Below are 10,293 nucleotides of genomic sequence, written 5' to 3' on the forward strand. Positions count from 1 at the left end.
CAAAGTGGTCCTCATTTTCCATTGTTACATAACTTGACAAACAGTGGATGTACAGTAAGTTTGGAGTGAAACATGAAAGTCTGCAAAAGCTGCAATTGAAGTAAAAACACTCAGAAATGCTGGAGGAACTCAGCCGTCTCAAAGCATCCATCAGAGGTAAAGATGTATTACCAATGTTTTGGCCCAGGAACCGTGAGACCTGCTGTATTCCTCTAGCATTTCTCTGTGTTTTTAGTACAGTCACAGTTTTCTCAGGAGACCTTACACAAGTTATAATATGTACCATCAGGGATCAAGGTTATACTCATTTAACATATGCTTTGCTTTTGCTTAATTGCTGGTCAGGTAAGACTGGTTGTATATATTTCTAACTGAGTTGGCATTCGGTATTCTTTGGCAAAATTAAACCCAAGAGTGAAAACCTGGAGTAGAATTTGAAACGTAGAGTGCTCAGTCCTGGAAAAATTCCCTTCCAAATGGTCGACAGTCTTTCGATGATCCAGGATAGGCCCACAAGTCTGTGCTGCCCAATTATGCTCAATTGGCCTACGCACCCCCAGTGTGTTTTTGAAGGGTGGGAGGAAACCCACACAGACATAGGGAGAACGTACAAACACCTTGTAGAGAGCGCTGGATTTGAACTCTGGTCCCCATCACTAGTGCTGTATCAGCGTTGTGCTAACTGCTACGTCAACCGTGCTGCCCATAAGCCACCTATTGCCTGATAATCTTCAGGAAGAGGTGAAAAACATAATTAAACCCCTTCCCCTTCTCCATCACCCCCAAACCATTTGTGAGTCAGGCTTGGATGTGAGATCTCTGCCCTACCTCCCTGCTCCTTCCTGAAGAACAGTTAAAAGTGGTGCAGCTATTTGTCAGATTTCCTTTATGCCAAGTTACCAACATTGGATTTTCCTTCACAGGAAATTCCTCTGATTCCCTCTTTCTCTTGTTTGCCCTGCCCACCTGCAGTTTCTTCAGGTTCTTCCAGAAGTGGTGGGAGGGCCTCTGGTCCCACACTGGAGCATCAGAGAGAAGAGATTTCCTTTCTCAGAGTTGCAGATCCTCAACCCCAGAGCACTGGGTATACTCAAAGAGGGACTCCAAGCTCGAGAACCTTAGAGAGGAAGGGGAAATCATGGGATATGTGGATTTCACAGTCATTCTCAACCTTCTATTGGATGTGCCTCCCTTTAGGGCTCTGCTCAAAGTTTCAGGGGCCCTTTCCCTATGAAGCAGACAAGTTCAGTTTCTTCTGTATTTTTTTGATATTGACTGCATTTAAAAATATTGTATGATTTCAGTCTTTTCCCCCCATTTAAAACTTTATGAATTCAGTCTGTGCCCCCTCCCCTTTTAAATCTGCTGTTGCCCCCATTGAGAATGGCTGGTTTAGAGGACATGGCGTACCGCGGCCTGACAGGAGCCAAATGTGAGCCAAATGGCGTACTCTACTAGAGACAAGGAAGCCAAGCCTGTGAGGTTTCATCAACCCTCCGGACTGTCACAGCAAGACCACCTACTTTTGTAGCCAAAGGTTTCCCCACAATTGGGGAGAGTGAGTGAGGGAAATGTTGCATCGCCTTGCACATTGTGTTCAAAGCTTTTTGTCTATTTTCTACAGAGCAAGCACGTAAAATGTCTGATGGCAATGTGACACAAGGTTACATTACAGTATTAGCTCTGGCCCATTTCAACGCTTAAACAAATAACATCACCAGCATGTTTTGTAATAACCATCTAACCCCAAGTTCTGACTAACCTTTTCCTCACTTTCTTCTTTTCACTAATATTCAATCTTACCTGGTCCTCTTTCGCCTGCTCTTCTGTAGAGATGCAACAGAAAACAACACACTTCATGATGAGCAGCCTTTATCGCCAACTCACCAAAGTCCAGTAAAGTAGAGGTATGATACAAATGAGCTTTCTGGTGTACATCCCACCCCCTCCATTCTCTTTCCTCGTAGTCGCCTTGTGGCATCACCACATTAAGCTTGTCATTGAAATTAAAGATCTTGACTCAAATAAAGTTGAAATGCCAGTGCATGGTTTTGTGTGTGCAAAATTGGGAGATGGATGGGGTCATGGGAAGAATCTTTTTCCCATAATGTGGGTGTCTAAAGCGGGGACGATGACATAGGCTTAAAGTGAGAGGTAGATTAGATATATTTACGTTTTTAATTTAGTCCTACAGCACAGTAACAGGCCCTTCCAGCCCACGCTGCCCAATTACAACCTCCATAAGTTTTGGAGCGTGGGAGGAGACCATGGGGAGAATGTACAAATTCTTTATAGACAGCGTCGGATTCAAACTCAAGTCCCGATCGATGGCACTGTAACAGCGTTTCGCTAGCCGCTACACCAACTGTGTCACCCCTGTGTTGAATGACCCCAACCCCCCCCGCCAAATGAAGCAGGCACATCTCTGGGTTAGGTCAGATGGAGAAAGGACAGCCATTTGCTTCTGTGAATCAGATAGGTTTCTAAAACAACTGGGTATTTCACAGTCACTTCTGCAAATAAATCCCAGATTTACTCGATTATTCAAAGGGAAATTCGCAGCTGCATGGTGGTAAGAATGAAGTAATCACTACGCTACTCTACCCTGTGGTTGCGTTCGTTAGGCAACAACCACAGTCTAGTGAACTTCATTTTAATAATGTGCTGCTTGACATAGTTGGTAAGAGTTTACAAATGGGTCAGTGATGGTGTTGCTCACTGCTCTTTTCTTGTTCCAGGCCCTATCAGGACACTTGCTACATGGACAGGCCTCTTTATTCTGAATTAACAGATGGCCAGTGGTATGGAAGTGACAATGCTAAACCTGGAACTCTGGTCTGACCCATGACCTCAGCTCAAAGTACAAGCATCAAGTCCACCTGATGATCATCTCACTGTCCTTTGTCACTGCCTTACTCTATGCACAAGGACCAGCAACCCAGCTCCAAGCAAGCACACGCACTAAAGAAATCAATGAGCAAAGGGAAAATAAATCCTCATTAAAGTTCCATAAACTGTGCTCTCGCTTTCTCTCTCACCCAGGCTCTCTCCCTCTTTTTCGCTCTCTCCCTCTCAGGTAACCATTAAGAAAAAAAAGGTTTTTACACCTGAAGTCGGAAGATGATTCAAGATTGTGAATCGTACACACCAGACCCCCATCCTGAAGCCTGCGTATGATTCCGTTTCAATCGCTCGTGGGAAATAGCTGAATAAAGTACTTCAGAATTTAATGGAGCTTAATGTTTACTTGAATATTACCAAAGACCAACTTTAAGCTGATGAGAACAAATTGGACATATGTTGTCCATTGGTTACCTGTTAAACAACTGGACAATTAGTACGAACGCTGGTTACAGCCGTCTCTGCGTCCCAATGAACGAGGATCTAACCGAGCGGCGGCGAGAACAGTCAGAGCTTCATTCCCTTGCTCCTGTTTCACTTTATGATTCTGGCAGATGCTGTGAAATGTCCAAAAGATGCATTCCTCATGTTAACTTTGCCAGGGTGCGGAAAAGCTGTTTCTCATCTAGTTAAGCAAGGGCTTACACGGCGACTGTATGAGCTGTCATTGATGTGCAGGAAGAGGACCCAGTGGGAGGAGACACGATGTATTTCTGAGTCGGAGGAAAATTGGTGCAATATCAGTCTCAATTCAGGATGGAAATCAGTTCACATTTTCTCTTCAAAGGTTTGTGCTGATTTATTGGATGAGTCCTTGGAGAGCGTGACCCTTGGAAGGCCTCACACTTTTTAAAAAATATTTTCCCATGAAGTACTCGTCAGTAATAATTTAGTGGCTGAAAAGCCTGGCAGACAGAGCCTGCAAAGTCCGCGCGTGCTCCCAGACCTCTCGGCAAGGTGGCCATTACAGACACAGAGCGCTTTTCTCTCTCTCTCTTCACAACCCCCCACCTCCTGTGGTTTCCTGTTTGAGGGGGTGGGCCCAAGGTCAGGACCATTGTGTGTGGTCCCCAAGAAAGAAGGTAGAGCACTTGGAAAACCAGACATCACTGTTTGTCTTTGGGAGAGGGCGAAGAAGGGATTGATGTTGAGGCTAACATTCCCAGATGCCACCGTGCATTTCTAGTGGGGTGAGTTTTTTTTTCTAATTCTCAGTTTCAATTACCATTGTGGAAAATGTTAAAAGTTCCAATATGTTTTTTAAATCAGTATTAGTTTAGTTTGGACATAGGCAGTCACATTCAGGTGCTAACCCAACAGACAGTTACCACTAGAATAGATGTAGGGTTTAAAATCAATAAATGTCAATAGTTTTATTACAAGTTGTGTCAATTAAAGCAATGTAGTTGAAATAAATTCAGTAGATTGCAGCCTGAAATGACTGTAGATCCTAAAAAAGCATGTAAAATGTCTTTTTTTTTATCCCTCTGGCTTTTGTTTAATTTTAATCAAAGAGGAACATGTATGGCGTAGAAAGTGCAGAATTGTGAAATTCTGCTATTAATTTATTCTTTTTTGTATTAAGAATTTGTATAGTACCTTTACATTTTGCAGAAGTGTTGTCAACAATTCCTAAATGAAGAATTTTCAAAATAATGAATTTGGTGGTTCTTGAAATTAACACAATAAATTATTACTGTATGTTACAAGAATGTGGCACTTGTCTTGGGGGGGGGGGGGGGGGGGGGAACAGAATCAAGCTGTACCAGCTGATTACCTGCACTGGTTCCTGCCATCAGCTTTGCGTGGGAAGATTTTCACTCTCAGTGGACAGCAGGTGTGTGATCGTCGGAGGCCGAGCTCCTTGAGAAGACTGTTCAGCCTCGTTCCAGCACCCTGCTGTGCTGAAACTCCAATAAAAACATTGCATTGTTCAGGACAATTCTCCCAGTTCCTTCTCCACAATTCAGAGTCTGAAATTATCATCATCAAGTCACAAACTTCGTTGTTTTGCCACAGCATCAAAGTGCAAACCTTTCAAAATAAATTAAAAATAGTGCAAGAAAAAGGTTGAAAGCCACTGTTTTAATCGTCCCTCATTGACTCGTCATGTGCCCGGTTTCACAACTCCAAAGGAAATGGGCCAATGACCATTTTTCTCAAGCAAAATATTTCAGTCACAATTGGGTCTAGAGCAGTGATTCTCAACCTTCCCTTCCCACTCACATCCCACCTTAAGTCATCCCTTACCAAACACAGAGCACTGATGGCTCAGGGATGACTTAAAGTGGGATGTGAGTGGAAAGAAAAAGGTTAAGAACCATTGTACTATATCCTTACAAATTTGCTCCTCTAATTCCCTCTTTCCATTAGTGTTTTCATGCTTTTCCAATTCCTCACTGAACAAGACCTCCAATCTATTCTGCCCTAGCACTTTGCCATGCGATTCCCCATGTTCTATCATGCCCCTCCTGCAACTAAGTTTCACTAATGGCTACAATACAATATTTCCATGCTCTAAGATCATCACCTTTCTTACAATACTCCTGCATTGAAATATATACATCTGAGAGAATGTGCCCCACATACACTCCTTTACCATCTAATTTTACCACCCCCTCTCCTTCATTAATGTTAATAATCTCATTCCTCTTTTCCTTCAAATCTAGTTGTCCTTCTACCCCAATCTCTGAACTCCAATTCTGAGTCTCACCCCCATTGCCAAACCCTCCCCAACAGATCTAGCAAAACCTACCTTCCAGGATATTGGTCTCCCTCTAGTTCAGGTGCAGCCCGTCCTTTATGTACAGGTCAGACCATCCCCAGAAGAGATCTCAATGGTCCACAAACCTGAACCCCTGCCCCCTGCATCAACTCTTTAGCTACGCATTCATCCACCATAACTTCCTATTCTTACCCTCTCCAGCATGTGGTGGTACAGGCAGCAATCCCAAGTTTACCACCCTTAGGTCCCTCTTTTTAACTTCTTCCCGAACTCCCTAAAATTCTTCCTTCAGGACCTCAATCCCACTTCTATCTATGTCATTGGTCCACATGTGGACCATGACATCTGCCAGTTCACCCTCCCCCTCCAGAATGCTGTGAACTCAATCAGAGACGTCCCAGACCCTGGCACCTGGGAGCCTTGATCTCATCCAGCAATCCTCCTATCCACTCGTCCAACCAATGAGTCCCCAATCACTATTGGTCTCCTCCCCTCTGAGTCAGGGGACCAGTCTCTGCACCAGAGACATGACCATCTCGACATGTCACTTGTAGGTCCCTATCAACAGTATCCAAAATGGTATATACACCTGTTGTTGATGGGAACAGCCACAGGGGTACTCTGCACTGTCTGCATCTTCCCATTCCTTTTCTTGACAGTTACCCAGCTACCTGCCTCCTGAATTATAGGGTGACTGCCTCCCTGACACTCCTGTCTGCCACTATCTCTGCCTTCCTGAAGATCTGCAGTTCATCCAACTCCTGCTCTAGTTCCCTAACTCAGGCTGTAAGGAGCTGCAGCTGGATCCATCTTCTGCAGGTGTAGTCGTCAAGGACAAGTACATTGACCCAGATTTCACACATCCTGCAACTGGAGCAACCCACAGCCTGAGCTGACTCCATTATCTAACTTTAATTAAAGGATTAAACTACCTCACCTGGCCTTTCCTTTCTCATAGCAAGCAAGCCAGCTCTTTCTCAGCCTCTGCTCCCCAAAGCCACTTGAGCCAAAGCCTCAAAGCTCTCCTCCTACACTGAGCCACTCACATACTGGACCACTCCATGCTGGCCCCTCCTTTAGCCACCCCTTCCTTTTATGTTCATGTAATTGTACAGAACTAATGGCAGACAGAGCCACCATTAGTGTTACCTGGTTCCCCTTACAGTGTGAGCAAAAGTGAAGCCCTTCAGAGGCACTGAGTGTCCGTGGATTCACCTCCAGCGCTCCCGCAGCCTCTGCAGCTGTGCAGCTTTCTGTTCAAACCATCAGCAGCCTGAGCCCCAGATACAAACCTCTGATACAATCAGGAAGCCCTCAGCACCCTCTCGAATCCCAGTTCCTCTACCTGGTTCCCATGAACCAGTTTCCAGCAGCCCACAGCTGATCTGGTGGTTAATTCTCGTCTCCACTTCAACATCACATCTAATTTACCAAAGACAATAACATTCACTAAATTAATTACATTCTAGCAACAATGCAAGAGGCACGAGGAAAATCATTTTAACACAGCATGTGGTCAGGGTTTGGAATGCAATCTCCAGTGGTAATGTGGACTCAGTCGCAACCCAACATGGAACTGGGTCAGTTCTTTAAGAAGAATACTCCAGGAATTGGTGGTAAGAGAACAGATGGCTCTTCGAGAGAGCAAGCACAGATGTGATGGACCTAATAACCTGTATTTTCTGAAATATAATCGAAAACATAAAAATAACATGTTTGGACAAGGCAAGAAGTCACAATATCTTCAGCTGAGGATGTGACATCCAGGAGATGGGAGGTCACAACATACATGGTGTTCAGTTTAATAATTAAGACTATAAAACTAATGCTTGCTTTAACCTACCTAAATGACCTTCAACCATGTGAAACACGAAATTCAGCAGATGCTGTGATTGTAGTGAAAACACAAAAATGCTGGAGGAAGTCAGCCGGCCTTGCTGACAAGATATATTACTGATGTTTTGGGCCTGGGCCCTTCTTCAAGGTATGAGTTCTCCAACAATGTTTTGTTGTGAAGTTGAAAGATGTTTGGATCTCCTGAGTGCTCCCCCACCTTCCCTGCAAAGGGAGAGGTTGTCTGAGAATTTGTGTGTAGTTGGGTAACATGCCTAATTTTAATCAAATGTAATTTAAAATTTCCCAGTGAGGCTTTCCCTCTCCAACCACAATTCATGATAATATCCCATTTGCCCCTTTATGGGAGTAGGGTCTGTTATTTCACCTGGTTTTACTTCTCGACTTCCTGCAGGAGAGAGAATGAGCCATCTTCCCAACTCTTTCCAAATGCGGGAGAGGAGGTGATGTTTCCTCACCTAGGGCAGTGTTGTGGTAATCTTCACTTGCTGTGCAGATTCTAGACTGGGAAGTTTCAATGTAATAAATGGATCAGAGCCAAAGAGAAACTCACTGGAGGACAATGTGACCAAAATTGTCTTATGAGGCAAGGTTAGCAGACCTAGGGCTTTTCTCTCGAGTGAAGAAGAATGAGAGGGGACCATTGAGGTCTACAAGATTATGAGAGGCATAAATAAAGTGGACATACAGCACCTGTTTCCCAGGGTGGGAGTAATAACCACCAGAGGACATCTGTACAAAGTGAGGGGAGGAAAGTTTGGGGGAGACATCAGGGGTTTATTTACACAGGGAGCAGTGGGCCCTGGGATGCATTGCCAAAGTTGGTGGTAGTGGCTGGTACAACAGGGATATTTAAAAGATTCTTAACACATGGATACAAGAAAATTAGAAAGTTAAGGGTGTGAGGTAGGGAAAGGTTAGATTGTTATAACCATATAACCATTTACAGCACCGAAACAGGCCAGTTTGGCCCTACTAGTTCGTGCCAAACATAATCTCCCACCTAGTCCCACTGACCCGCATTTGGCCCATCACCCTCCACACATCTCCTGTCCATATACCTATCCAACCTATCCTTGAATATTAACATCGATCTCGTTCTACCACCACTGCCAGAAGTTTATTCCATTCCCCCACCACCCTCTAAATAGGTCTATATGGGTCAGTACAATATTGTGGGCTGAAGGGCCTGTACTGTGCTGTAATGTTTTATGTTCTATGAAAGCACTGTAGAGATGACTACACAGGTGTGACTCATTAGATCCATCATGCCTGTACCAGCCAAAGAAGGGTATGGAACTTATTTTTTATTTAGAGATACAGCACAGCAACAGGCCCTTCTGGCCCATAAGCCTTTACCACCTAAATACACCCAAGAAACCAATTAACCAACTAACCCCTTATCTTTAGAGGGTTGGAGGAAACCGGAACAATCAGAGGAAATCCACACAGTCACAGGGAGAATGTACAAACTCCTTACAGACAGAACTGGATTTGAACCCTGGTTACTAACACTGTGATACCATCGTGTAAACTGCTACGCTAAACATGCCGCTCGACATGTTCCCTGACTCTCTGTCACGTGGGTGAGAAGAGGTCCAGGCCCACCCTATGGGGGGGGGGGGTGGGGGGGTAAGGTTCCCTCACATCATCTCCATAACAATTCACTTTCATCTCCCGACATGTTGCTGGCCTCTACCGTACGGCCCAATTAAATCTCCCTTTGGACTTCTCCACTCCAAAGAAAACAATTCCTGCCTCTCATAGGTCAAAAGGCCTCTTCTTGTGTTTAACTATTCTACGTTTGAAAATCGAACATAGGACAGTCCATCACAGGAGCACGCCTTCACCCCACAACTTCAGTGCCGAACAGGATGACAAATTAAGCTGAAGCTCTCCTGCCTGTGCAGGATCCTTATCCCTCTGCTCTCTGCATATTCATGTGTCTACCTGCAAGCCTCTTACATTATACTCTCCTCTCTGCTTCCACTGTTCCTGGCAGTCTGTTCCAGGAACCCACCATCCTCTGTGTAAAAGAAAACCTGCCCTTAACTACAACGTCCTTCTCTAACTTTAAACAAGTATCCTCTACTTTTTGACATTTGTTTCCCTGAAAAAGATTCTGGCCATCCACCCTGTTGGAGGTTATCGAACTCCAAGGGGATCTAAGACCTTGGGGCTGAGAGAAGGAAGGGTAGCCGTGAAGCTATGATATTTTTGTCTTAAAGGCCCCTTGCTCCACACTATGTCTATGCCTTGCTTTTAATCTGGTGGCATAATTGTAGTTGACAATTATATTTTTAAAAAATTGAATAATTTGCTCACTAAACACTAATAAATGTTAAATACTTAACAAGAAAAGGTTTGAGAACATCATATTTTGGCGATTGGTAAAAAAAGGGTTAGACTTGTTAATAACTGAGTGCGGGGTTGGGACTGGGAGCAGGAGGGAATGGGACAGGAAGCAGGGGGGGGGGTTAATGGGACTGGGAGTTTGGGGTTGGAGCAGCCTCCCTCCACTTTGTGCCACTTTCATTGCCTGCATTTCAGTGCAATACTAGCCAATGACAACAACTTTTTGTGCAAGGTGAACAAAGCATTCATTCACTCTCAACTCTTTTAACACAAGCTCTTACCCTAACTTTTACAGTGATACAACAGTGAAATTATACAAAAGGTAAACATTTTAACTGCAGAGAGCAAATGATGGAAACACATTGATGTTCAGACAATATCTTTTAAACAAGGACTGCAGCCATTCAAAGTGCAGCTCACTACTGCCTCCTCAAGGGCAATTAGGGAAGGACGATGGC

General features: G+C 44.3%; 1 protein-coding gene across 6 annotated transcripts in view; it reads left to right on the forward strand.

Annotated features, from left to right (window-relative positions):
• Positions 1-4,591, forward strand: part of frmd4a (FERM domain containing 4A) — a 371,653-nt gene extending 367,062 nt beyond the window's left edge. For 5 of the 6 annotated variants that reach the window (XM_069907581.1, XM_069907580.1, XM_069907582.1 and 2 more), the window contains one exon: positions 2,739-4,591. In XM_069907581.1, the coding sequence (XP_069763682.1) occupies positions 2,739-2,841 (103 nt within the window). In that variant the 3' untranslated portion in view covers positions 2,842-4,591. Of the gene's footprint in view, positions 1-1,832; positions 1,908-2,738 lie in introns of all 6 variants that reach the window. The other variant, XM_069907579.1, reaches the window with a different exon arrangement.
• Positions 4,592-10,293: the final 5,702 nt, after the last annotated feature.

The sequence above is a fragment of the Narcine bancroftii genome, chromosome 13 (assembly GCF_036971445.1).
Source record: "Narcine bancroftii isolate sNarBan1 chromosome 13, sNarBan1.hap1, whole genome shotgun sequence".
In the NCBI taxonomy this organism is placed as follows: domain Eukaryota; kingdom Metazoa; phylum Chordata; class Chondrichthyes; order Torpediniformes; family Narcinidae; genus Narcine; species Narcine bancroftii.